At 43.3% G+C, this 27,645-nt stretch overlaps 1 protein-coding gene across 11 annotated transcripts; it reads right to left on the bottom strand.

Moving 5' to 3' along the window:
* Window positions 1–1,000: 1,000 nt before the first annotated feature.
* On the bottom strand, window positions 1,001–27,645 carry LOC117424693 (kinesin-like protein KIFC3). 11 transcript variants are annotated; one of them, XM_058992771.1, is made up of 23 exons: window positions 22,337–24,003; window positions 15,783–15,903; window positions 14,516–14,661; window positions 12,360–12,546; window positions 11,858–12,036; window positions 11,583–11,648; window positions 10,350–10,490; window positions 9,739–9,957; window positions 9,405–9,578; window positions 8,970–9,056; window positions 8,181–8,328; window positions 7,727–7,857; window positions 7,279–7,390; window positions 6,949–7,130; window positions 6,752–6,856; window positions 6,260–6,390; window positions 5,695–5,818; window positions 5,404–5,533; window positions 4,784–5,013; window positions 4,207–4,359; window positions 3,928–4,033; window positions 3,305–3,350; window positions 1,001–2,674 (listed from the first exon to the last, which is right to left on the bottom strand). In XM_058992771.1, the coding sequence occupies exons 1-22, from the start codon at window positions 22,586–22,588 to the stop codon at window positions 3,334–3,336; spliced, it is 3,141 nt and encodes a 1,046-aa protein (XP_058848754.1). In that variant the 5' UTR covers window positions 22,589–24,003; the 3' UTR covers window positions 1,001–2,674; window positions 3,305–3,333. The 11 variants fall into 11 exon arrangements, with proteins under 11 accessions (XP_058848754.1, XP_058848759.1, XP_058848761.1 ...); XM_058992776.1 differs by lacking the exons at window positions 3,305–3,350; window positions 22,337–24,003 and adding an exon at window positions 27,359–27,645; XM_058992778.1 differs by lacking the exons at window positions 3,305–3,350; window positions 22,337–24,003 and adding an exon at window positions 27,359–27,645 and having other exon boundaries at window positions 15,783–15,899.

The raw sequence follows: 27,645 nt of genomic DNA, 5'->3' as shown, positions 1-27,645 counted from the left end.
AATTGTTCCATCATCATTTCATTATAGATTGTACACAATAAGAATCTTTAAAAGAGACTAGTGGAGAAAAAAAGAGTAGTTTGCTACTTTCCTCTTCTCTCAGGCAGCAACACCACCACCTTCCACTCACCTCCCAGGTGGGGGGAACCTAGTCTCCCAAGTAGGGCAGCACAGCATACTATGAAATTACTGTACCACTTGGCTCCATATGACAAGCTACCATAGCATATAGCACTGACACCTTGTCCCATTTTGTAAAACAGAGTATCAAAAAGGACAAAGTTTTGAAAAGGAAAACACATGCCACTAACATGTGATTTAAACCCACTAACTGGGGAAGCAGAATTACATGCTCTACCAACAGAGCTAGGCAGCCAACTGACTCCCCTGCTGCCTGAAACACATTACTACAGTTTGTTTAATGTGTGACTTGAACTGGATTCAAAGCCACACCTTATAGTTCTACAAGGTAAATTTAAAAATATTTTTGAAAATGAGGGATTAACGCTTGTGCCTCGTGCGGGACTTGGACCGACTGTCCTGCAAATGCTCTACCACCTAAGCCAGCCACACAGCTGCTTTGGTTGCCAGTTGTATTTATTAACTGGAAACCGTCTGGCCACTGTGTGTAAAATCCTTTACTCAATGTGCTCTTCTGATGTTGCTTTTTCAGTGGAGGGCAATGTGAGTCATGCAACAAGAAGCTTGCTGGTTTGAATCCTGGTCTTGCAGAACAAATGTAACCCTCAGCAAATAATAATCAAATCCCTACTTAAAATGTAAAAACAGTTTTCAGACAACTCCCACGCAAGCCTTGTTGAAGCGGACACCCTGGGATCCTTCAAGAAGCTGCTTGATGAGATTCTGGGATCAATAAGCTACTAACAACCAAACTAGCAAGATGGGCTGAATGGCCTCCTCTCGTTTGTAAACCTTCTTATGTTCTTAAGCCAGACAGTGTAACTCGCAGCATGCCAAATGATCTTACAGACACAGTGAATAAATTAATAAAACCAAAACAAGAATATGTTTTTAATTGTAATTCATTTCGAATGTATGTCAAGGCTTAAAATAAGAAGTTCACTGAATGTAACAAAAGCATTTTGGCTTTAAAAAAAAAACAAAACACATATGTGTTGTTGCCAAGTATACATTTTTTTTTTTTTTAAACTTCTGCTTGAACACACAGATAAAGAAAACATTTACAAACAGAACATTAGAAAATACTGGTCAGGTACAATTAAATGGTATTCTACAAAAACATCTGTACAGTGCTTTCTTTGCAATTTATTTACACACCAATTAAGTCCAATTGGGTTTTATTGCATTAACTCATTAAAAGCAGGTCCATTTGGAAGGTAGGATTTTCAGGATAATATTTGATATAGGATGTAGTAATGGCTCTGATCCCATGTTGCTTGGTTTAATGTTTATTATTATCAAGCAAACCGAAATTATCAGCGGAACTGGTCAGGGAGTATTGGAGGACTTATCATAAAATTAAAAAAAACGATCTAATGAAATCCCAAACTAAAGTATAATTATTCACCTTTCCATGTACTCTGTGTGCCAGTTCTCGCTGTTTATTAAGAGTAGAAAATGATTTTCCTACACCAGCTAAGGCTCTGTGGTAGCGCTGCACACATGGTAGAAATATACTGAAGTTCTATTGTGTCTCGGGGTGCTGAGTAAGCTGCAGGGTTCAGTATAGAGCTGTGTTGCTGGCTATTTCATAGATTTCCATGCAAACTGTTTTTTTGAGATATATCACACAAGCTCACTTTAGCATTTCATATGCACACTGTAGTTCTACTCTGGAATGAAATGAAACTGTCTGAACCTTAAAACACATGTTATGTTATGTTATGTTTGGGTATGGGTTTGAATGGCTGGTTAAATTATAAGGGACTGATTCTCATAATGGAAGCACTTTTCCATAGTAGACAGTTAACTTTCACTTTTAGTACTGGAACTCCGATACTTACCCATTTCTTATCAGAATTATGCTCCAAGCTAAAAGATCCCAATAAAAATAAATGGGTCTGAAGAATTAAAAACTATTGCATAGATATAAAGGCATCTCACTGCTTGCTTACAAAACACATGTGTCCTATTTTAGTGCATTTCACCTAAATCAATAAAAAAAATAAAGACTTTATTTATCAATCCAGGGAGGTACGTAAATTTGTTTTCTTTTCAGTTTGTTACAGTACCCTAAAAACAATACCACAATATAGAACATTAAAAAAAAATTACATTTATATATTAAAATACATGTATTGGTCTTACAGCAGAACAAATAAAGTGCTTACCCCACTCAGCAAAACTAAGAATGGAGATGTGCCCCCCCTTCCCCGCCCCTTTCCAAGCTTCAAATATCAAAAACCTCCAGATAAAAAGGCAGCAGTTCAGTTGATTGGCAAAGGCTGAAGACAGGAGATCTCAGTTCTGTGCCACAGACAATGTCACCTCTAGAAGAACCCATTGCAGCAGGAAATCAGCAATGAGAAGGAGACAGCCATGCTGAAATTGCACACAGAGTCCTCTACTTCAGCTGATCAGTGCACAGTCCAGTGGATACAACAGGTATAGGCAGAAGATCCAGGGACCAAAAAATAAATACGTTCCAGGATTGCAGGTCCCTTTCCATGTCAGGCTGTAAATTTTACTCTTCCTAAGGAGAAAAAAAAATTACTATTAAAAGAAGCAAGAACATTTTGTACAAATGATTTTGATATTTCAAAAGTTAAACCAAGCCTTCTGTTGGCTTGAGGTCTCGGCTCGCATTGATCGCATTTAACCTAAAAAATATAAAAAACATCCAATTGTAATAAGAGTATGAATTGTAAATTGTTAAGGGTTTACGTAAAATTGAGGCTCTAGAGACCAGATTCAATTAAAATAAAAAAGTGCTGATTGGCCCCACATGTTAGAGTCAATAAAACAGCCTTCTTTAATAAACAATGGGGTTGGTGCTGAGTAACCATGTAGTGCATAATCTCTGAATTCAAAGCAGAGAGAGAAAAAAATAAAATAAAGGAAAAATGTCCCGGGACCTTTGAGTCTGTATGCTAAGGAAATTGGGACACTGTCTCTCAATGGACATACAGCAGATCTACAGCAGCCGTCTGGAATGAAAGCTTTTAGTCACATGAACAAAAAACAAATCCTTCTGTCCTGGACCCCAAGCAGGCATAGAGGAAGCGCTGTGTATTTAACTCATGTGCTGTTAAATACTCCTCTAGGCTTTCAGGCACCATGCAATGAGGTTTCCATGCAAAGCTGCAAGAATATCCACACCTACCTTCCAGGTAGGACCATGTGGTGCTTTCTCTAAATGTTACTCGTCACTGCAAGTAAAATCACAAGTTCAGACTGAAAACGTACTGCTGAGGTCACATGCAGCAAGGATACAGTTTTCACATATCAGAACCCCCCATCCCAACCCTACCTGAACCCCCCATGGTGACATGGTGTGCATTTGTACTGGAAATACAAACAGTTCAAGACTTTGTACCTGCATTGAATTGTCAAAGTCTGCTTGACCAAGGTGAAAAAAAAAAAAAGACAAGCCAGGACTGTAACTCATAAGTGTCAGGCTCATATTTAATTTGTTTTATAAACCATTTATTAGTAAGAAAATAAATAGTGTTGTGTGACATTATGTGATCTTCTTGAGCTGGGTTTTAGAAAGCTTCCACACACCAGGAATAAAAACAAGACTCCCATTTCAGTTTGAGCAATTCAGTTTAACTCAGGCCAACCAGGGAGAGGAAAACTTTGACCTATTTCACGTTTGGCTGTGAGCGAAAGGGAGTCTGTTCCCCCTGCCCCTCCCCATCTATGCGCACACACACACACACACACACACACACACACACACACACAGCGCTAGTAAACATGGGCGAGTGAAGGCTCTTCACATACCTGAGGGAGGGAGTTTCCTCCTGGTGCTGCCCCCTGTCCGTCCAGAGGCAGTAACAGCCCCGCGTGTCGACACAGTGGGCATTGGGGTTGCTGGTGGAGAATCCACCTGCAAAGAAATCAGGTTTTCCTATTAGTGTTAAAGTGGGGGTCTGCTACTGTGGTAGCGTACCCAAAACCTTAAGCACACTGAAGGAGAGTAAGCCAACAGCTGCAATCTTTCGATTCTGCAGATAAACCGGAGGGCGAGGAACAAGGGCAGAGAAGGGAAGCACTTCTCACCTCCAGGTTTTCCTGAGTGGGGGTGGGAGAAGAGGAGGTGGAGGACTGGTATTCGGCTTTGCGTGTGGCCGGCCCCAGCTCCACTGAGCGAACCCTCTGGGCGAATTTCAGGGAGCAAACCGACTCGCTCACATTCTTATCGACTGGAGAGACCTGCAGGAGGAGGAGGAGAGGAGAAAAGATGCAACAACGAAAACGCCTGGAGATCGAAAAATCTAATGCTCAAGGCTTCCAGGGAAACAGAGCATGTGCAAAGTTTTTTTTTTTTTTCTGTCAGGCATGATTTCTGATTTTAGTTTCAATACTTTGTGCTCATTTGCTGTCATCTATGTAAACAGCAGTTTCACCCATTCCAGTTTCACTATGAGCTTGATTAGCCACAGTGTGCAGGTAACAAGCTCAGGTGTGTCTGATTAAACTCCTAGTAAAGCCAGGAACTGATCAAACTGCTGTGCAATGAAGTCCATCCCTGGTTAACCCACGTTTTCTACAACACTATTACTGCAGCCCTGTGGCCATGTAGCTGACCAATGGGAGACACTACACTAGCATTGTAGGTCTCCTGTGACTGACCCACCTGGACCATCATGAGCGTCTTGCTGTCTCCGCTCAGCGAGTCCTGCAGCAGGTACGTCAGTTTGGAGTTGCGGAAGGGGATGTGCCCGTGTTTGGAGCGCAGGGCGTGGATGACGTCTGCCAGCGCTGCCAGAGACTTGTTGATGCACTGCGCCTCCCTGAGCCGGCTGCCCTCCGCACCAGACTTCGCAATGCGCTCCGAACCCGCCAGGTCCACCAGGTTCAGCTTGCCTGGAACGAAGAGAAACGCGTCCACACCAGCCACCGTACAAGCAGTTTCATTTACAATACACAGTGCTCCCTCTGTCCCTCCCATGACTTAATAATTAGACCATGCTGACACTCAAGTGCACATCTAAGGGCTCTTCACCAAACTTCAGCCATTTCAATATTTGTATCCGTTTTTTAAGTCAGATCGTGAAACAAGGACACAATGTATCGTGCAGCCATTACTTAAATGTTAAATAAACTGAAGAGCTACTTCGCGTTCAACAGTCATACAGTTCAAATAGCAGTTCAGTATCTTGGGCAGTTCTGCAGTGTAAAGCAGTGCTCTGTGTACACAGCTCCAGGTCTCTGCTCAGCCCCGGTGCAGTGTGCTGGCCAGCCCGTGGCTCTTACCTGTGCTGCGGCCACCGGTGGTGCAGTTGATCCCACTGACCGTGACGATGAGCAGCCCATGGGAGCGGGAGCTGTGATCGTTTAGGTTGGTGCAGGCTGTGGCCCGGTTCATTTGACCCAGCTCAAACACCTGGGAGGAAGGAACACAACACACAGTGAACAAGTGGGGTAGGAACATGCACCCCAGCTCCATCACTGCTGCTGCTGCATCCCCAGCTTCGTGTGCTATAGGATGCCTTGACCAGGTTTCATCATAATTCAAGTTCTCTAAAAACAACCACACACACTCACCCTGTTGATATCATCCACACTTTCAACCTTGAACTCTGTGAGTCCAGGAACATAGAGTTGTCCGCTCCCGTCCGGACACATTTTAATATCCAGCTTTTCATTGGGGTTGTCTCCCAGCAAATTCCTAAAAAAAAATTAAAACATTTAAAAATCAGCTGCCTTTCTGCTTTCGGAGTATTATCAGAATCTAAGACACTCAGCTCTACTAATGCATGCAGAAAAAGGTGACTTACATAAAAATTGGATCTGTTCATGAAGTAAATACTTCTCCATATAGAACGCTAACACTGCCCAGATTTCCACAAGGTGCAGTTATCATATACTTTGCCAGACAATAAATGTAGAACGTGAGTCTCTATCTCTTTATGGCATTTTCATGTGCTTTATCAAACACTGAAATGGGAATGGAAGTTGGGACATTATCCCAGGGATGCCTGCCTGGTAGTAGGTGAATGCTTGTGGTTTTCTGTTTGATTATATTAGGGTTAGCGTCTTTTTTTGATAGACCTTTTAAAACGTTTTAAATGTTAACACACTGGAAAAGTAAACTGGGCCTGTGACGCACCTCAGTGTCTCGTTGTAGATCTCCACCATGCTGACAGTGATGGTGAACTCCCAGTCTGACACCTTCTCCTCCACCTCTGAGAACAGCAGCCGCAGTGCACGCTGGTTAATCCCTGGATCCTGCGGGACGCCCTGGAAATGAGGAACATTAAAATGAAGGTCTTGAAATAGTTTTCCCCCTCAGGGGTGATGCTACTGCTGCTGCTTTTAGAAAGCTCTCTATAGATATGAGTTGCTTGGCTAGGTACATTGGCAGAGGGTGGCAGTAGAGCACAGGGAAATCACAATGCTTGATACTGGGACACGTCGGTTCAGAAGGCATAGAAGGAGGAATTCGAGGGTGGCATTAGTGTGATCTAAGACAAGGAACAAGCTCCTTGGTACCACTGGGGAGATATTACTTTCTGACAACAATGACAAGGTTTCAACATCCTCTTAGCGCTTGAATCTAGTTCTATAAAAGAGGAGATACAAGAGGGCCCTGCGGGAGTACCTCCATGGTGTAGGTCTTCCCTGAGCCCGTCTGTCCATAGGCGAATATACAGACATTGTAGCCATCAATGCAGGAAGTGATTAAGGATTGGACTTCTTGGAAAACCTGCAGAGTAAATAATATTCAAATTGTAAGGGGACAAGAACAAGCTGAGAGAAGGGAGATGCTCTATAAGCCACTAATAAACAGATACTCACGTCTCCCTGTGTTGCTTGTGGAGGGAAGACTTTATCCAGCTCAAACGCGATCGGCTTCCCCTTGTGCCATATGCTCATTAGAGCATCGTCTTCAGGGTCAAAGGTTACCACGTTCTTGGAGTCAGGCCCATCGCCATCCTCCTTGGCTAAAGGACGGACTCTACAGAAAACACGGATGTTTCCTACATAAAAAAGGACATTAAATCTCAGTATCCCAGTGCAAAATTTGCTCCATTTAACTTGCCAAAAAAAGTCTTCATACAGAAAAAAGTGCATGTGTGATCCCTTAATTAACCCCCCCCCCCCCCAAGGTGCGGTCAGTTCTCTCACCTTTCAGCTTCACCAGCTCGTTGTGACACTTCTTCCTCAGCATCATCTCCCGCTTGTACTTGGACAGGAGGTCCTGGTTGGTGGCGCTGACCTCCCCGATGACCTGGCAGATCTGCACAGACAGGCAGAGTCAGTAGTGTCCAGTGCTCTGCAAGTATCTGACCACTTTAATACCACTTTAATCCCTCACTTACTCTTCTGTCACGTGAATGAATAAGTCAAAAACCTGCCACCTTCCCCCATCATGCCTTTATCAACACTGCATGTTTTGAAGCATGTAACGTACATAGAGCTGTGTTAAGTCTTTCAGCACACATAGTTGCAATAAACCCCTTTGAATTGGACTGAGGTGAATTGTAAAAGTTGACAAACTCATTGGGAAGTGAAGGCCCAATAGTTGGAGTTTCAGCCAGCTGGTGCTGCTCTTCCCTGACCCCTGACCCCTCACCTCCTGCTTGGCTTCACCGATGGCTTTCTCCAGGAGGAAGGGGAAGTCCTGCACCTGTCTCTTCAGGCAGTTATAATCGCAGGTCAGAGTCCGCAGGGCAGGCTGCAGAGTCAGGAGGTTCATCCTCACCCCTGATAGACAAGCAACATTAGTGGATGCATGCTTCTTACTGTACTCAAAACATTAAAGGACTGCTACAACAGTATACCAATACACGACAATGTCCGTTTTCAGTCTTGAAATCAAATTCCAACTCTATTATTGGTGGTGTACAGTAAATGGTTATTTATTGTCGATTAAAAACAACAAGTAAAAATGCCTAAAGAACCAAGGAACTCTTGGGATATCTTAAATACATTGTACATATCGGTAAGGAGCATGCATGATGATGTCCAGGAATGCTTGGAATAACTAAAGCTACAACGCGCTCGGTTCTCGATTGCTAGGTTCTCACCGGCTAGGTTCTCATGGACTGCCTTCATCTCGCTCTCGGCTCGCACGAAGGCCTCCTCGATGACCCGGTTCTTCTCTTCCTCTAAGCACTGCAGCTCATCCACCAGCTCACCCTGACTCCGCTCAATCTCGCTCTCATACAGCATGATCTGCAAATCCAATCACAAGACAAGCACAGCCTTCAGAACCAGCGGACATCAGTCCCCTCACTCCACACACTTGCACGGCGGGATGTGAAAGAAAAGAACGAACAGTGATTTCACTGCACAGAGGAAAAGTCTCGCTACTGATTAGCACTGGGCCAACTACAGCAGAAGCAGCATTAGATAAGCACATATTATACTGCATTATCACACCACCAGCAACTTGGAAAAAGCATGGGTTATTCAGCAATAATCCCAGATGAATTATCCGTTCTGAATAAGAAAAATTGCTGCAGTTACCATGGTAGCAAAAAACAAAAAAGTCAAAAGTTGTCACCACCTCTTTATAAAGCTTTATTTTCAAATAATCATAAAAAAATAAAACATGCAAGACCCCCTGAAGTACAAGTTAATGCAAATAAAATATCTAAAAGCAAAAAACAAGATATGTATAAAAAAAACAAAAAAATCACCACTACCGTCCCATTTCAGCCGGTGCCATTTGTATTTAGGCAAAACTCAAACTGGCAGGAGGCTGCGATATTTAGAAATGTTTAAAACCACTGCATTCCAGCCCAAAATAACCTCTTATCCCTCTGCCCCTAGAATAACCACTGACACCACCAAGCAACAAACAATAAGCCAACCTTTGACAACCTACGAACCAACGTGCCACTGTGACTCCCCACCGCTCTAGAGAGCAGCCGACAAAGACGGCTCCTGTCAGCGCATTGCTGTAATGCAAGTGGAAACAGCCGTTAAGGGGAAGGGGAGTCTTTCTGGTGTATCAAACAGGACAGGAGAGGAGGACTGCACAGACCCTGGGGTTAAAAGGATAGGAGCTCAAGGACAGGATTGAATAACAGAACACAAAGCCTTCAACCTTGACACACAAGGTGACCAGGAGCAAAGAAAAGCAAAAGAAATTGGAAAGCACAGGGAATGTGTGCGGGACACTGACCTGCGCACGGAGCACAGTGTGTGTGTGTGTGTGTGTGCGAGACACAGACCTGCACGTGGAGCAGTGTGTGTGTCTGTATGCGAGACAGTGACAGTGGGTGTGGGATAGGGGGGACCCTCACCTGTGCACGGAGCTGCGTTGTGGTGTTCTGCGAGTCCTGCAGCTGCTGTTCCAGCTCTCTCAGGAGCTGCCTCTGCCATCCCACCTGCTCCTGCAGGTACTGGTTCCGGGACAAAGCGTCCGACAGAGCCTGCTTGGACCGGCTCGACTCCACCTCCACCGTCTTAGTGACATACTGCCCGACAGAGAGAGAGAGAGAGAGAGAATATTACATACAAATCACAAACACACAACCAGGGTCCCCACCAAAAGCATTCTTACTGTGTATTAATGTAAAAAACAAAAAAACCACCACACACACACAAACACTCCAGTCTTTCAGCTATCCTCCTCACCTGGACCTGTGGGACCTGGGCAGCCTGCTTGGCCAGGGCTTGTTGGCAATCCCTCAGCCTATCCTCCAGGTCTTCCCTCTGCTGCTGGGAGTCCTCCAGCTGCCTGTTGAGCTCCGAGACCTGGCTGGCCTTCCTCTCCAGGCCCTGCTGCAGCTCCGCCAGCATGATGTCTTTCTGCCCGACCTCCGCCTCCAGCTGGGCTAGGCCCACGCGCAGGTCCTGGGCACAGAAACACATCATTCTGCAGGACGTCATCGCTCGCTCTCCAGGCAACAGCAGCGATGACCTCAGTCCTGATCCTCCACTGCAGCCTTCCTGAAGGCAATCATTATAAGCCCCTCCCATAAATAGTTTTTTTTAAATGCTTTTTGTGGGCAAATAAAATAGGATTTCCCTCTCAGGCTATCATTCAAGCAAAATGTTCTAGTTAAATTAAATATGTATTGCATCTCTATCTGTGTAGAGATTAGATTAATTCCAGGGTTCTCTATTATTTAAATCAGTTCCTCTTAAGCTTCTCTACAGTTCTGTGTTAGCCGAGGTGTGGCTCATTAACCTGACAGTGAAACCTGCACTGGCAGCCTTGCTGCCAGGGTGCTTTGCTTCCATACCTGGTTGTGATGGCAGTCCACACAGCCCGAGCGAGCTCCCTGAAACTCGTGCAGAGAGGACTGGCAGGCGCTCAGTTCCTGTTTCAGCTGTTCGTTCTCTGATTCCAGGATTTCTAAATGCTTCTCCAAGTCTGTTGCTCCCTGTGGAAGAACAACAACTTTATTTTAATGTTTGAAGAAAAAAAAAAATCCACTATCCACGAGCAATAATTACAGGCTGCAAGTCTAAATTAGACCCATCTGGGTTTAACCAGGCAAACCACAGACTGGAAAAAAAAGCTAAGATCAAGCTCACTGTAAAAACAGGTCAATGACTCATTTTTAGAAACACTCAGTGCTTAATTTGCCTGGGCGTAGCCTCGGTACCTCTGGGCTTACGTTATGAAACTTAAAAATCTCACACTATGTTTTGCTCTCAAAAGCATGCAGTCTAAGAATTTTCGTCAGGCATAATAAGCCTCTGATGTTTTCTTAAAATTCGAACGCAGTTCTTGCGTGAACTGAGAAAGAGCCAGAGACGTTCACGTTGGCGTTTGGTACGAGGCAGCTGAGTTGACGTGGAAGAGGAGGAGGAGTGTTGCTCTGCTCCTGCTCGTGCTGCGGGCTGTAATAATAGGAACTGCGTCTCGACACAGGCAAATACAAACAAGCACAGCAAGCCCAGGCAAGGGTGTGCTCTGTAGATGGAGAACATATCCAGAGGCTAAAAGATTAATGTGCACATTACATTACTGTCACTTTTTTTTTTTTTTTTATCCTTCAGTTGCTTTTAAAATACATTTTTCTGCGCATACTATTACTTGGTATAAGATGTGGAATACGTGATTGTAAACTTACAACAGTAGCATAGCACTCTTTCAAATAAAGTTTTTTGAATGTGCGGTTCTTAACGGTAATATTGTCACTGCTTGCGCCCCGGCACCTCTCTCTGTACAAATGAAGCACTGGAGACACTATAGTTCACCTTCCAGTGAAAGTTAAACAGAGGCACTGCTGTATGTTCACACTCAAAATGGATTGAAATGAATGCCTTTTTAATGAAATTAAAGCTCTGCTGCAAGAAACAAACCAACTAGTCTGGCTTTTTAACGGAGCGGGTCAAGTGTTTAAATAAAACACTATCATCTTCACACCTTGGGTTCCTAGCTAAGGCACTTTGTATTGTACAGTATTCTGCAAAGGGGCAAATGAAGAGGGCATTAAAAGGGTGCTGTATGGTGCGTATAGACCCACCAGCTCCGAGCGGAGTCGATTCACCTCCCCTGCCTGGTCCAACAGCTTCTCCTTCAGGTCTTCAACCTGCGTTAGAATCACAGCACAGACCCAGTCCAGTTAGCGGCGCTCAGCGGTTCTGGACAGCTACCACATTAGTGATTCTAAAACACGTGTGATCAGCACACGTCAAATGGGACAGTAAGGACAAATGGACGTAGTCTTTGAAAATGCACCCACATCGTTAATTCTACTGTAATCTGTAAAGTATCCCTGCAGAGGTGCTCTCGGTTTACCTGGTCCTGCAGTCTGCGGATCAGGGCCTGCTGCTCACTCTCCCGGCTGCACAGCCTCTCCTGGGCGGACAGCAGGTCCTCCTGCAGCCGATTCTTCTCCTCCTGGGTTGAGGTCAGAGTCTCCACCAGCCGCTGGACTGAGGGAGCGGGCCGGGAGCCCAGGCTGGACCGCCTCCCCGCTGCAGGGAGGAGAGCAAGAGAGCGAAGCCTTTCAGTCAGCGTTTGTTCCTCAGAGCTGAACGCAACCCATTAAATAAATAACTCTAAAAAGGGAAGCCTTTATCAGTGTTTGATAAAAGTATGCATATAGCTTTTAATTCAAAACAGAGCTAGGTTTTTTGCAACATGTTTTTCCAATCTATTTTTTTTTTTTTTACATGACTGAACTGCATTAAGTATTAACACCAATTCATAGTTTGTAAGATTTATCCACAGCAGCCACACTTTATATAAAAGCTCATTATAAAGCCTGGACTGGCTGCTTCCCGGCAGCTGTACCTACCAGTGCCATTCCCCTTGCGTAGCTGGCTCTCCTGCTCACACACCACCTCCTGCAGGCTCTTGATGAGGGCCAGCTTTTCGTGGACGTTCTGCTCGTGGGCTTTCCGCATCAGCTGGACCTGCAGCTTACGACTGGCCTCCTCGCTTCGGAGCCGAGCCTGGAACTGACACACCTTCTCCTGCAGGGCCTGCGAGGGAGGGAGGGAGGGAGAGCTTCAGAAATCAGCTGGCAAGAGGGTTTAGAGTGAGGGGAGGAACACTGATACACCGAGACAGACAGAGCGGGTTCCCAAAACCACCTCCCCTGGACAGAGGAGACCCGTTTGATCAGAGAGAACATTGCTGTAGATTACCCTGATGCAGTAAAGGCAAGGATGCCTGTAAGTTAGTGGCACTCAACTAGGCATTTCCATACACATACAGAGACAGACTCCTCAACACTTGAAAGAGTCTGCAGCTATAGGGATAGCCATACAGTATGTGCATCAGGAGGAAGAGTCAGGAACCAGCTCAACCAGCTTGGAAGAGGCACAGATAAGGACCGGGACTGACACACACACAGACAGCACAATACTACCGACATCTGCAGCTGATTTCCAGTTATTCCTGCACAAGTACAGGCTGTTGGCCCAGTGCTACACGACATCAAATCCCTCATCAGGGGAAACAGCATATACAAACTGCGTCAAACACAAACTATTGATGAATGGGACGGGATGGGGCAATAGTCGGTTGTTAAGACATGACTATTATCATAACCCATAAAAAAGTATGACAAACAAATGACAAGTTAAAATTACACTGAATGTGTACGTCCTTGTAAGAGACCAGGTGACTTCCTGCAGACAATGAAAGAAGGGGAGAGGCAGAGAGAGAGAGAGAGAAATAGACAGAGTGAGCACAAAGGAGAGATTAAACATTGCTCATGGGAACAGACAATACAGTGAAGCACAGGCACACACCTCTACCCAACCCAATTAACTGAAAGGACAGGAAAAGCAGAAGGACACGAAAAGAAAATCTGCATGAAATCCCATTTGTTCCTTTTGTTCAGACTCCTACTCCTACTGGAGCACTTGGTGTATCTGTCTCAGTTGTCCATGGAGATTAAAAATATTTATGCGTCCTCATATTCCATCTCATTACACGGTGGCTTCAGATTAAAAATTCAATTTACAAAAAAAAAAAAAAAAAAAAAATTATCTCCATCAGAACAGGGCACGCATTTAATTCCACTATGTAAATGTAGTAAATGAGAGAGTCAAACGTACCAAAACAGTATAAAAAGTAATTGCTTCTAGGATGAGACTCTTGGGTCTATGCAGATTAGGAAGCTATGAATTGCTATCTATTCCACTGAAGCATTGAATCCAATCAGAAAGAACAGGCTAGTAATTTTTTTTAAGCACTGCCAAACTAGCCAGTTGTGTAAATTACTTGAACAATTAAACCTTTAATTTTACAGTTTGCTGAACATTCCTCCAGTAATTTCACTGAGCCTGCTGAGTGGAAAATTACAGTTTCCTATTGAGGTTTTCTGCGTATAGTTCTACACAGACAGCTTCTTGTCTGAACCTGCAGGAGATTTGTTTATACACACCAGGCCTCGGCAGTGGATCTAATGCAATGGGCCTGACCATAGCCTTCAGGAATGCGGTTCAGACACCCTCCAATGGGATTACAAGCTGTACCAAGTTGTGGGGCATATCAAGTGATACTCCACAGGAACCCAGTGCTAGGTGGCTCAGTGTATCACCAGCAGAATTTGCTTTTGTTCTATTCCAGCACAGGTTTGTAATAATGACTGGAAGGTGTTTGTTTGACCTTGTGTAATATGGTGAGCCAAGTAAGTCAGCAGTGTTTTCAAACCATGACTAACTGATAGCTGTCTGGTTCTTCCGCTAGCCCCCAGGACTAGTCAAGGACTCTCACGAAACAAACTGTGTGCGTGTGTGTGGCTCCTACAATATCTGGAGCTCTGTGCATTAGTGTATGGCAATTTATCACAAAAAAACGAACACATAAAAAACCCATATGGCCCCACTGTAAAGTGGTCCCGCCCTCCACAGTAAGGTTGCCGTTGCTCTGCACTCCTGCTTGGCCCCTCAGTGCAGGCTCTACCCATCACGTACAGCCCTCTATAGACCCTGACTCCACCTGTATGACGAGCTGCTGGTCCTGCTCGTTGCTGGGCTCTTGGTGATCCATGGTCATCGTTCTGCCCTGGAACAAAGAAGGCTGCAGGGGGATGTAGGTGCTGCTCTCTTCCTCGCCGTCACCCATCAGGAAATCCACACCGTTTCCTACAAGAAAGAAAGCACAGTGCAGTCAGCCTAGCTGGACAACATCTGGGTACCAAGCCACTGGGGGGTATCGGGGTTCATGATCTGGGTCGGGTCCACGTCACCAAACTGATTGGCGCTATAAATAAGTATAATATTGACAATCTTTAGATACAGAAAAATCTCTTTTCCTTCACATTATTGAATTCCTGGTTGCGTGAATGAGCTGAGATATCTGCAGAAACCCTCACTGATCACTCGGAACGTGGGAAGAAACCGATCAGACCAGAGAGAAACTTCCTGCCACCCCGAACAAGAAATGAAATCCATCTCCTAACAAACGCCTGCCTCTCCCAGCGGAGTTCAGTGGCCTGCCCAGACGTTACAACCTGTGGAGGTGCCAACGCTCTGTTAAAACGAATACCTTTGCTATCTAATCACTTGCCTTTCGATTAATGGGTAACTGATTAAAACAAATGTAGGCTACTGTAAGTGAATGATAGCCTGGGTTTGTTAATTTAGTACAGAAATAGAGATTTAGAAGAGTGGGACAAATAAGATCTCCCAGCATTTACAGAGAAGGCATTCATAGCTACTACATACCTAAGCACGGACCACCTACTTATATCTAATGACAAGCTGACCCCCAGCAACAACATGTACACCTCTAATAAAGACCCTCACCCTCATCCTCATCCTCCCAGTCATACCAGGGTTTTAAATATTTGTTTTCCCTCCATTACCACAGAGCTTCAGTTAATGGATTAACTTCTCATTAAGGCTTCAAAGCTTTTCATTGAATGTTGTTAGTCTTACTCGTAGCAAACAAGTAAAAGTAACCAGGAAAACAAAAACATAACTTACCACAGTGGCTCCTGATCTCATACTGAGATCAACCGAATCTGATTACAACCTTGAAACTGCTTCAGAAACCACTTCCAGCAACACAAGCAAACAAATCAGGCTTTTTTTCAACAGAAAGAAATGAATCCTTTCACACTCAAGGTTCCTCTAAAGCACGCTGTGAGATTTTCAGAAGTAACTCAGCGTTCAGGTATTACCTATCCCTACCTGCTGTAAATCACTGAGCAATGCAAGGAATGCAGCCACACTGGTTAGCACCTGGATCACGTGATACTCACTGTCCAATGAGCAGTCCTTCTTCCAGAGCTCCTGCAGACTGGGGGAGTGGCCAAGGTCCCAGGTCTTGCGTGTTCCGAGCATGACCCCCGGTTTGAAAACGGTGTGCTGCCTCTGGGCTGGCTGGAAGCAAGGCAGCACAGAACAGGAAGGAGGGGGAGAAGAAAAGCACGGGTCTCGTTACGAGCTTCCTCTGTTTCCACACACACTATCCTGACCACAGGCACTGTCCCTTTAGCCCAGAGGCTCTATCCACCGACATATGCTTTACTTGAGAGCTGTGTGTTTTAAAGCTTGTATGTTTAAATACAAAGCAAGGTCTACTTTGCTCAAACCCCCCCTTGTCAAAAAGATGAGTAACCAACAAATAATAATAATGAGCAGACTAAATATTCAGCAACACATTCAAAACATATTTAATAAAGTATTTGAATTCCTTCTTCCCCCCTTCCCACCATCCCTCCAACACACACACGCACATGCACATGCACGCACGGACGCACGCACGCACGCACACGTAACAGAATGAATACCAGTAGACTGATTATTCTTACCTGTAGTTTGGAGCTGCAAGAAATAGCTTTCAAGATGCTTGACATATTTTAAATATTACGTTGCAGGCTTGGACACTTTTAATAGCTCTCATGGGTAGCATGAGTAAGAAACTAAGCTGGGCTTGTTCTACAGCTCCTCCCTTCCTCACTTGTTTTTGTTAAATGATCTCTAGCTGAGTCTTAATCATTGCTTAAGCTTCCTAATAATAATTTTTTTAATTTTGCAGCTACAGTTTCTGTTTAAATGCAAGTTTTTTTTTTTTTTATATTGTTGTTGCCAATATAGGAAGTAATGGTTTGGGCAGATCACACACAGCATAGCAAGCTAACTTTGAATATAACAGACACGGAAAGATATCGGAGAAGACCAGCTGAAACACAGTGGTACTTTTTGCTTAGCATGTCTGCAATAGGTACAGATCTGTTCCGCACACAAAAGATCTTGCAGGCCATTAAGTATACACTGTGCCCTAGTTTAGTTAGCCCATAAGAGGGCGCCAAATACCTTAGTAGTGCCATGCCCCTGAAAGTGCTTACTGTGCAGGAATGTGATCCTTGCCTGCAGAGCTCCTGGATTCTGTAATTGGCCAGCAGGTGCAGACAAGCAGTCAGTTTAAAGCTGGGCATACAGGAGATACATGTACATAGCCTTGTGTAGTACATCAAATACATTCAACTGCTCATCCCAATGCTCCCTAAAGCCAATTAAGAATTGTGAGCGAATATACAACTTTCAATCTAGTCATAGCACCACCCGCCTAAGTATCTCTGACATGTGATTAATGCGATTGGAGAAATCTACTAACAGTGTTGTTGTCTCAGTTTTCATAGGCTACATGCTTTTTGCAAGTCCCTGTTGGTTCATACACTACTCACTTTTCCTGTGTACTTACTCTATGGGCGGTACAAACTCCTTCACCCTCACCATGTGCCGAATCTCAGTTTAAAAAAGGTACAATACAAACTCTCGCCTATTGAAAAGCAAGTCCATCTGCAAGTGTGCACCTATTTGCAAAGTGGTCTCACAGCATCTTTAAATCCAATCAGAACTGCCTAGATGACTGAAGCCAACAAATCCTTTAAGAGGATCCTTTCCAAGGACAGCGCTTGTAGGATGAAGGGATTTTCTTCATCTCTTACGACCCAGTTTACAGTAGCGCTGACCATGTGCAGCAGGCAGTCCAGACCTGAGCTAGCAAGCGCTTTTCGAGTCCTCATTCAAAATGGGGAGCCTGTTTGTCTGCTCTACACGGTGAGCAGAACTGCTTGAATTTTCACAAATCAATAAGTTTAACAGAACACAAAATAACGGTGAAAGTGGAAAATGTTGCACGTTTGGATAACACTTTCAAAATGTGCCTCTATGAAGTTATTCCGAATCCTGATCAGATTTCTGAATGAATTTCAAACGCCTTCGGCTATTAGGATCTGTGTCAGCCCAAGGAGATTAAAAACGTAAAGACGACATTTCCAGGGAGTCTACGATGCAGATCAGAAGCTCTTTTTGAAAAACAGACCTTGCGGCCAGAGAAATGCGACACTTCCCCGCTATCCCACCCATCTCCAGGAAGGTCCTAGACTACAAAAACTACAACACACGCTGCAGTTGCTTGACTGCATGAGTTGGACTGATGGAATAAAGAACACTACATGTCAAAGGATGAACATTTCTCCAAAGTACACTTCGCTGGTGAAAAGCACTCCTCAGATACTAATACATTGTTATAATGCTAAGAACAGGATGTGCAGCATGAGGGGTCTGCTAAACAGAAGCAGCTACACAATTCTGATGCAGCAGAAATACAGCAGAACCTCTCTCTCTGTCTTTCTCGCAGATCTACATCAACCCAGGGTCGAAGGGGAGCACAACACACACAGACACACCCCTTGTAATCAGCCCGAGACTTATCAGAACTGATTCTTGTTATGCTGATACGCAGGGTTATTAAACACACCGAGCCCTAACTGCATGCAGTCTCACACGTACACACTCCGAACCAATATATAGCAAAACAGCAACAAGCTCCAAAACGAGAGACTCCGAGACTTAAGAATAACCACTCCATCCGCCCAGCCAATTTCATTCATTATAAATATACAGCATATTCCTAGAAAGGGAACAGCTTGTTTAAGGGGGTTACTAGTCAAAACGAAGGCAGTTTTGTCACAGGGAACGTCCAAGTGTTTCCTGTTAGCACACTGCGTCACCTGGATTACACTGCGGGAGAAGCCTTGGCGTCCCTGCTAATTTCATTTCTTACCTTGAATCTACCACCCATTATCCCGACAGACAGCTTCGGAGAGCCGGGTTTAGTGACATCGAAGTCGAACCAACTCCTGTGGAGGATTGATCCCATCCATCCCAGCATGCTAACAGCAAGAGTTCAGTCTATCCATGCAAGAAGGTTACATTAAAAAAGTACAGAGAAAGGGCCCCTGCAGGCTATTAACAGCCAGCTCTAACAAACACCACTGTCAGGAGCTCAGGTATCGATAGAGGGAGGTTGTCTTAATCCTTTCAGCTTCAGCAGATGGCCGCATGGTTCTGTAATTAACCTGCAAGATCTTGAGGGGAAAGTTCTTTCTGCAGATGCTGTCTTTCTATGTTAAACAGAAACAAGGAATACAAACTTGAGTGTTTCTCAAATAGGGACATGGGACGCTAGTGTTTTATATGGGAAGTGGATCAGCAAGACGGATTTGCACAGCAAACTCCTAACTGTGACAGCTTTAAGACCTGAGCCTAATCCCCATCCCCAACGTGCAGGGCTCAAACCACACAGCAAGCATTCTGTATCCACAACAGCGCTTATCACCTGCCTAACCAGCAGGTAACGTTTCCATGTTACTGCCACAGACACACAAACAGTTCAAATGTCACCCAGCCAAAGACAAACATGTTCATTTGAACTTTCCGAGGCTGGCTGGCAGAATTCCAGAACTGTACCTGCATGCTGCCCTGCATTATCAAAATCAATTCATTTTAACATAGTTCCGAAAAAAAAAAACTCCACAGACTTAAGAGTGAAAACTTTGGCATTCATTCTCCTAAAGAGAATGCCTCACTTGCATCTCTTTACCAGATGGTCACATGTTCATATGATTGAAGTTCCCCTTGATCTTACTCCAATCACACAAGCCTGGCACCTCTAGAACAGTGTATGCTATTGCCAATGTGTCTGTACTGTGCAGATGTCGTGCCAGCGTCGCTGCCTAACCTCCCAAATGAAGAAAATGTGATGCTGCCTACCCAAACAAGCAAACTCCATACAGTCAAAGCCATCCCTCTCTATCCTTCACCCTGCTTCCTGACTGAGCCCAGCATGCTCTACACCCCTCTCTGCTGCTTGCCAGTCTGCTCTGTATTTCATTAACCTACTTCTGTTATCTTCTTATTAAAGCTCCCTTGAGCTTTCAGGCAGGATATACTAGCGAGAGTGCAAACGACTCATTTAAAAAAAAAAAAAAGTATTTCACAATCCCTTTTATTTTACTGGACAGCCGTCCGCTATATGGAGTAAACTGTATTTTATTTAATTTTTTATTGTACAACTCAAATAAAATAAAATTACTTGTAAGCATAGCATATATTAATTTCAGCTTCAACAAGAGATTCAAAAGAAGTGTTGCTACAGTAATCTGGGACAAAAATCTGAGAAAAGACTTCTTAAATAAATATAATACAAGTTAAAAAAAAAAAAAAAAAAAAAAGTATAATTTATATATACAGAACAAAACCAGGCTCTAAATGCATATTTTTCTGCTCTCTTCGATGGTTAAATCTGCCACTTCCTGCATTTCTGAAACACACCATGACTCCTGGCATCCAGAGTATGTAAATAAACCCAGCACCAGAGATAATGGCATTGACAGACATCAGACAAAATGTCCTTTAACGTTCTCACATCAAATAACTTTTCACCTCACCCTGCACGCTGAAGACACTGCCTCAAGTGAGTCCTTTCATAACTGGGCAAAATGAAAGGACTAAAAATACAAATGACGTTATACATGGCATTCCAGAGAGACTTGAGCAACTTCACAAACACACAGGAAAGGAATTTATACAAACTGGCCACAACACACACAGACCAGAGTTGTTCATTCCAAACTTACAAACTACAAGTAATCCCAATCACATACTGAGCTCAAGACAGATGTATTCCTCTTTTTCAAAAATATCAAATACTGTAATGGTTGCATCTTTAAAAACATACTGAAATCCTATCAGATGTGTTTTGATTCTCTGTGTAAGCACACAGGTAAAATGTGATACAGCTACACCATATTTGCAAAGCAATGTTTATGCAAATACTAATCTGCTTGCACTAGAGGCATATTTTGTGATTTAACATGATTTTTAGAACCCCCACCCGATAAATACAAAACAAACTACGTTTAGCAAGCTAATTGGAAAAAAAAAAAATTCTGTGAATGTTTGCGTGACCTTGGGGTAGTCAGTCGACTGTTTCAAACCCCTAACTATCCCAGCATAAAACAAGACAGCACAGAACAAGATGTTTAATTGCAGTGCCAGAAAAAAAAAATTACAAACTAAACAAAACGAAAAGGATCAGCTTGAAAAATATTGTATCAAAAGATAAACCGAACCATTTAAAACATATATTCCATCAACTTGAAAGACAGAAAACTGCTGTTTCTGTTCCCCAAATAATATCCTTCCTTCATGTGCATACAACAATAAGCACAAAACACATGCCAGTGGCTTTTCTCTCAGTGGAGGCTTTTCTTCTTCTCCCTGGTAACAGAGTCTTTAAGAGACACACACGCAAGTCAGATAATGTGGGTCAGTACCTACCTCCGTCCCTCCGGCACCATCGCCCTCCTCATGGCCACATCACGAGACGGCCACTGAACTAACTTCTCACAGAACTAAAACAGCGTCTTCCCGACATCCAGCACACACTGCGCTCATTATCCACTCGGCTCCCTCCTGTTACTAAGTAACAAAGAAATCTAACCCAGTATCCTTTCTCATCTCTCAGGAACGCACACCTCCTCCTCCTCGTCACTCTAAATTAATATTTTAGAACCTCACAAAGCCAAACCTCTCCAGTCCTCTCCCACCAGCTGAAATATTTAGAACGGGAGAAATGTGCTCCTAGCAGTATTGGAAGACAGGAACATGTACTACAGTGCCAAAAAAAGCAATCTCCTGCTGCGATGGCTTTGTGCTCAAGGGGATGCATTCGTCCTCAATAGCAGGAGGGTTGGAGTTCAGTATGCCATGTTTCCACTGCCCTGATCTGGAAACTGATCTCAAGAGCATGCGGTTTGTGTTCTTTCTTCCCTGTGCATGAGGGTTAAAATCAAGTATTGGCAAGAACAGCAAAGCATTCTTACTGCATGGTGACCCAGAGCTCTGGGGAAGAAGATTCTGCTACAGGGGGTCCACGTGATCACCACACATCCCCACCATGCACAAACTTCCCTCTCGAAGCAGGGGTTTGTATTTCAAAGTGTGTACACCATGTGCTCCCCTAGAAGTGGTCCGAGCACAACACGTCATGCACAGGGCTCCTAGGAACGCAGGAAGGCTCCAAGCTGCACAGCTAATTAAGAGAAAGTTCCAACAAATATGGAAAATCTTTGTAATGTGCTGTAGAAAGCCTGGAAACAAGCCTTGCACGTTTTAAGCTAGACCAAGCATTATAACAAATATTTGTATGACTATATCGTGTACTGTATTTTTGCTGGTGCAGTACACTTGCTCAAATGTGAACGACAGATCTAAAAATAACAATTTAAAAGAAGTGTGACTATTCGGGATGTCTTGTTTTAGAAATACATAACAACTCAGACTGAAACGTTACTTGTTTGGGGGGTGAGAGATTGATTGTCGCACAAACTTAGCCTACAACACACAGCGAAGAACACCAGTTTTTTTTTTTTTTTTTTAAATAATGCAGTAACTCCTAGCGTCAGCGCTACATACACAATACAGCAACCCTTGGTACTGAAAACAGTTCAGTCTCTCTCACCTGCTCAAGTCTGGAGAGCTCCTTTGGGGTGCTCTGGATGCTGCTGGTGGTCCTACACTCCTCCTGAGCTCTGCAGTTATTGTTGCAGCCCCCCTTGGGTTGGTACCCATTGTGGTGGCTGCTGTCATCTTTGGGGGGTCCTGAACCATTTTTGGGGGACTCTTGATCCGAGCTTCCCGGCACGGCCTCTTTGCTACGCCCCTTGAACAGGCTTTGTAAGGACAGAACCACCAGAGTACACAGGACATACATCAGTGCCAAAAGTGGAGGGAGTAGTACAGGGGTAGCACACTTCTAAAAAGTCGCTGGTAAAAGCATGCGTTCAGGGTTATGTCAAATCTGCTTAAAATAGTTACTAGGAACAATTAACAGGATTATTTTTTTTATTCCAGTGGTAAAGAGAATTAATTGTACGGAAAAAAGTTTAGACCTGCAAGTAATTTCAAATTCAAAATGCACAGTTTACTTTTTATATTGGGACGATACTGTCCAGCTTGGTATTGGAAGGGCTGTCTGATAATGATGATGTCTGATGGGTTTACAGCCAGGAATGAGAATGGAGCCTTAGACTTCACAAAAATAAAAGATCCACAATTACTTCAAGACTTCCAGTCCGACATCCGCCACGGAGGTGATCAGAAGCAGCTCTTACTCTTCCTCCAGTGAGATTGGCTCCAGCCTCCAGTCTAAATTTGCATGCTTAGCAGAAGCCTTTTCAGGGTATGCAAATCAGTTGGAAAACTTCCAGGGAAGATGTGTTTAGAAAACAAACAAATGTCTTGCTCAGTCTTCCGTTTCAATCATTTTTGCGAGTCAGAATAAAAATGACAAACGTATAATTAATATAAAAATAAGAGTGTATGCCAACAGGGAGTAAAAAAAGTCACAAAATAAGAGTCTTCTTTATAATCGTACAGTACATTGCAGTACCCGCAAGACTTTTCCTAAATGTATTCTAATAAGAAAAAAGCTGAGCCTGTTCTTGGCCTGTTAAAGTCTGTCACAAAACTACTAGTTCTCCAAGTTCAACTTACCAGAATACCAACAGTCCACTTGCTAAAGAAGCTAGTCCCAAATTCTGGCTATACTGTGGTTTCCAAGGTATTCCCTGACACTGCAGCTCTTTTAAAATCCAATTGTAAAACCAAGGAATCCTCTTCTTCCACGTCCACTGAAATCCAGTTCAGAGACACGGTTTGATTCCAGTTTGTGAATGAAATTCTGATGGCGTTTCCACGATCGTGCCTCACTGCAGACTAGGGTTTGTTGTGCTGTTTCACAGCAGTTCATACAAATAGTCATCCAACAGTCAGCTGATAAGATGGGAGCAGCGAACACACCCTTGTCACGGAGTAGCCAGGTGAAACATTCCATGAGTGCTATCTTTACAATCTCGGATGTTGTGAAAGGCATATCAGTGACTTCAACAGGTTTCCTCCCTAGATCTGAAACTCAAGTCAAGCACACTCAAGCACACTAAACAGTTTCTATTTAAACTATCCCTTTGTTATTGTACCTAACCTAGCAATCCTATTGTCTAAGAGAACTCACCCAACGCAATTCTAAAAAAAAAAAAGGTGATTGGCACTCCTTTATTTTCAATTTCGCATTTCTTTGAACACTATGGTATTCCTTTGTAAAGATACCCCTCCTCACCCACCCACACCTCACCTCTGTTCCACCCACGCAATGCAGACTATCAGCCTGACTACGCAGATCAAACTGCCCTGGTCTCTATCCCTCCTCTACGTCATTTATCATAAGAATTTTCTGTGCCTGGATTCCTCCCACAGATCCACTAAGCCCCCTTCCATCTGCCACTCCTGTCAGCAAAGGGCTTTAAGCAAAGCAATTGGGCTGCCAGGCCTGCGGATGGAATTATTTATTTGCATTTGCAAAACACAGCTGCATCTTCCCTTGTCCTGAACAGTGCAGCTGATTGGTCGGTGGTCAAGAATCAACCTCTTTTGTTGCCCTGCAAAGCCATTCAGTATATTCACCTGCACCACAAATGACACGCTTCGGAGAGAACGTATTAATACTCAATATTACAAAATACGAGTGGCTCCCTGCAGCATTAGAATGAACTGGCTTATAGAAAGTACTAACAAAAATTCCCATTTAATTAATTCCAAAAACAATTCCAAGTCCTTGGAAATGGAATCGGAATTGAAAGAACACGAATTGACCCCAACCCTGCTCCTAGTCATATTGTTGCCTGTTTATTACAGTATATTTTTTTATTCATCTTTAACCGATGAAAGAGTTACAGAATACAACTGGATTTAAACTTCCCTTTCCTCTCCTAGTCTGTGGATTCTACAGTAATTAAAAATAGACAGAGATTTAGGCATTTTGCTTATTTCCAAGACAGTGGTTTGCTTTGTTTAGTAAATGAAACTCTATTGGCTATCAAGACAGAGCTGTCTCAAACCAGAATGTTAAAGCCCTGTTTTTGGTTTTTATTCCAAATGCTAATCATGTTTCTTTTTATAGCGGATATCCTAGCCTGGGAAGTACAGCTTGGGATCTTAACACCCCGAGCTGCTTCCCACGCCTTCCCCACCGATTCAATCCCTGAACTATTTCAGGCTAATTACAGCGTTCAGAAAGAACAGGACATAAACCATTGGCTAGATTTGATCTCCGTTGCAATCTAGGTCTTCTGAATAAAAGCCAATATGAAAAAGATGGACTAAAACCACAAATGGAATGAGTGACACTTAACATTGCCCTGCCACTAAGTGTGGAGTACCACACTTCATTTCACAATCACGTGTACAATACATAGGTGGTACAGTCTGGTACGAGAAAACACGGCAATGCTGCCACCCACTGGCACACACTGGAGCTTGTTCCTGTACTACTGTACTGTACCCCTGCAGCGAGATGTTTTCAGAAGGCCAAACAGACAGAAGCACCATTACTAGAACTGCCAGTCTGAGGCAGGAGCCAACATAGCTACCAGCAACTTCTTATACAGAAATGCTTCAGAAACCAATACAGCAAGCAAGCACTGTACAGTTTATTTTTAGTATGATTAATAGCAAGTGAAAACTGTATTTAATTTGCATAATTTCACGCTAGTCTACACTAAATTATTACTATATCAGTAGTATATCATGTGACCTAAAATCAGAAAACAAAACCAGCTCACCTGACAGCTCATCAGATCCCAAGGTTTTATATCTGAAGGATTTGAACTCCCGGGCTTAGTACTTCCTTAAGAACTTTAGTATGGAATTCTCAGGATCGGAATTCGGAATATTTGTCACTGCCTAGGTCACAAAGCTCTGCCCTGACCCCTCTCAGTCACTGCCAATACAACAATGCTCTTCTCTAGGAGCAACTGGAATTGTGAATGAAGTGTAAGGGTCACATGGGCACCACTAACAAACGGAAGGGAGTCACATGGCATGCAAATCAGAGCCTCTTTTGGTTTGCAATCTACAATTTGCGTCACCTGTATTGAAACCCTGGTCTTTTGTTAGAAACACTATTTGGTTGGTTACTTAAATCTGAGTCCTATCCACTAATCACTTTATAAAAAGTGTCAAGTATGCAAAATACAGCATCACACAAGTAAATCTGACAGGAAAAATTTCTTCCTGTCATTTATTTAAATCACTTATTTGCTTTAAATTTCATCAAAGCACTTATTTGCTCCAGTGAACCAAAAAATACACAAAGCTTTTTTTTTTTTTTTTAAAAAAGACCATTAATAAATATTTGAAATGCTTTAAAAGGAAACACAGGAGGAAGAGCTTGCGAAGGACTGATGCAGAGATGGGATGACACGCCACTATCAGTGGATCTTCTTTCACTGCACAGCAAGGTTAGATTAGAGAGGGGCTGTTCAACCCTTAGATAGCTCATATTTGTTTTAGCTATTTTAATTCCCTGCATAGATTGCATTAAAATAAGAAGTTTGGAACATACCTGCTCAAAAGCTAAAATGGAATAGAATTACCTGCCCTCTATAAAAACCCTCCAGTAGGAGCGGCAGGCCCTGAAACTACAATACACTTAAATCCGAAACACAAACAGCCTTCACATTGAGGTAATGAACAGAACAGCACCGTTTTGACAGCTTTATAGGCAGCATGGCACGTACAGCGTGCTTCTCAAAACAGTGTTCTTTGTGTATTCAGCAGAGACAGCACAGCCCACCAGCTGGATAAACACAGTACCTGCTTTTGGCTCTCTCTCTCTCACACACACACACACACACACACACACACACATCTCCTACAACGCAGAAAAGTGGCCTCCTTTCAATTAATCTCCGAAGCACTCTGAACACTGCATGCATGAGGTGAACACACTAAACAGCAGGGCACATAGCACAAACTCCTATAGCATGGTCTATGGAGTATATTAACTTTAGTAGCGCCATATGCACTGCATTTAATGTTACACTGTATCTAAAGCGGTGCTTTGATTTTCATGTAATGCAGAACTGTATGGAGGGGCAGATTCCCTTAATAACGCACTTGCACAGACACACCCTTACCATTGCAGTAATGCGCGCATATGGGCTTTAGATTTATATAAGTCTGCACATTATTTATAAAACATGTCAATAACAATAACAACAATAATAATAATAATGCTTAATAAATAGATCAGTTTGTATACAGCCCCGCCTGGTCGTGTAGTAATGCTACTCGTGTGTTTTCAAGCATTCTAAATCGCTATCAAAGTGATACCCCACTTCTAATTTAATACAGCACAAATTGCCCCTTTGTTTCAGCATTTTTATTTTTTAACACGGGTGACCAAACAATAGAAGCATGATAAAAATCAATTTACAATGAATTACATCTAGCTGATGCGAGTTGACAGGAAGTTTAACCAAATAAGGTTATAACTCATAGACACGCACAAAAGGCGTGCATTTATCTTTGAAAATACCATTTTTAAAATAACAACCCACTTACAGTATCCGAATAATCCGTTACAGAAGTAACCTTGAAATAGTTTAAGCGTAAACAAGCGCCAACCACACAAATGCTCCCTTACCTCTCAGTAACACTAACAGCGCAGGCTGAAAGATTTCCTTCGGGCTTTTCAGTTAAAAACTTATTTTAAAAGACTGAAGTCCAGTGTTTCTGGTTTTTAAAACTTCGCTGACGGTTTCACTGAAACCGTGTATAACCTGAAGTTATATTTCCTCAGCCTTTACTTAAAGCTATTACCTAGTTAAAAAGCTAGACGTAGTTTACACAAAATGCTCCCCTAGTACCACCAACCACGGGAGCAAAGTAGAACACATTCACCCAGCCAGCTGATTGAGCACACAAGAAATG

Source organism: Acipenser ruthenus, chromosome 19 (assembly GCF_902713425.1).
Source record: "Acipenser ruthenus chromosome 19, fAciRut3.2 maternal haplotype, whole genome shotgun sequence".
Lineage (NCBI taxonomy): Eukaryota > Metazoa > Chordata > Actinopteri > Acipenseriformes > Acipenseridae > Acipenser > Acipenser ruthenus.
Note: the sequence above shows the minus strand (reverse complement) of the source record. Positions and strands in the feature narration are given on the sequence as shown.

Excerpts from the sequence above, each read along its gene's own strand:
- LOC117424693 (XM_034041321.3), bottom strand. The coding sequence starts at position 22,588 with ATGTATGTCCTGTGTACTCTGGTGGTTCTGTCCTTACAAAGCCTGTTC. Across the intron at positions 15,904-22,336 it reads AGCTCTCCAGACTTGAGCAG|CCAGCCCAGAGGCAGCACAC; the intron begins GTGAGAGAGACT and ends CCTTGCTTCCAG. Across the intron at positions 8,329-8,969 it reads TGGTTCGTAGGTTGTCAAAG|ATCATGCTGTATGAGAGCGA; the intron begins GTTGGCTTATTG and ends TTGGATTTGCAG.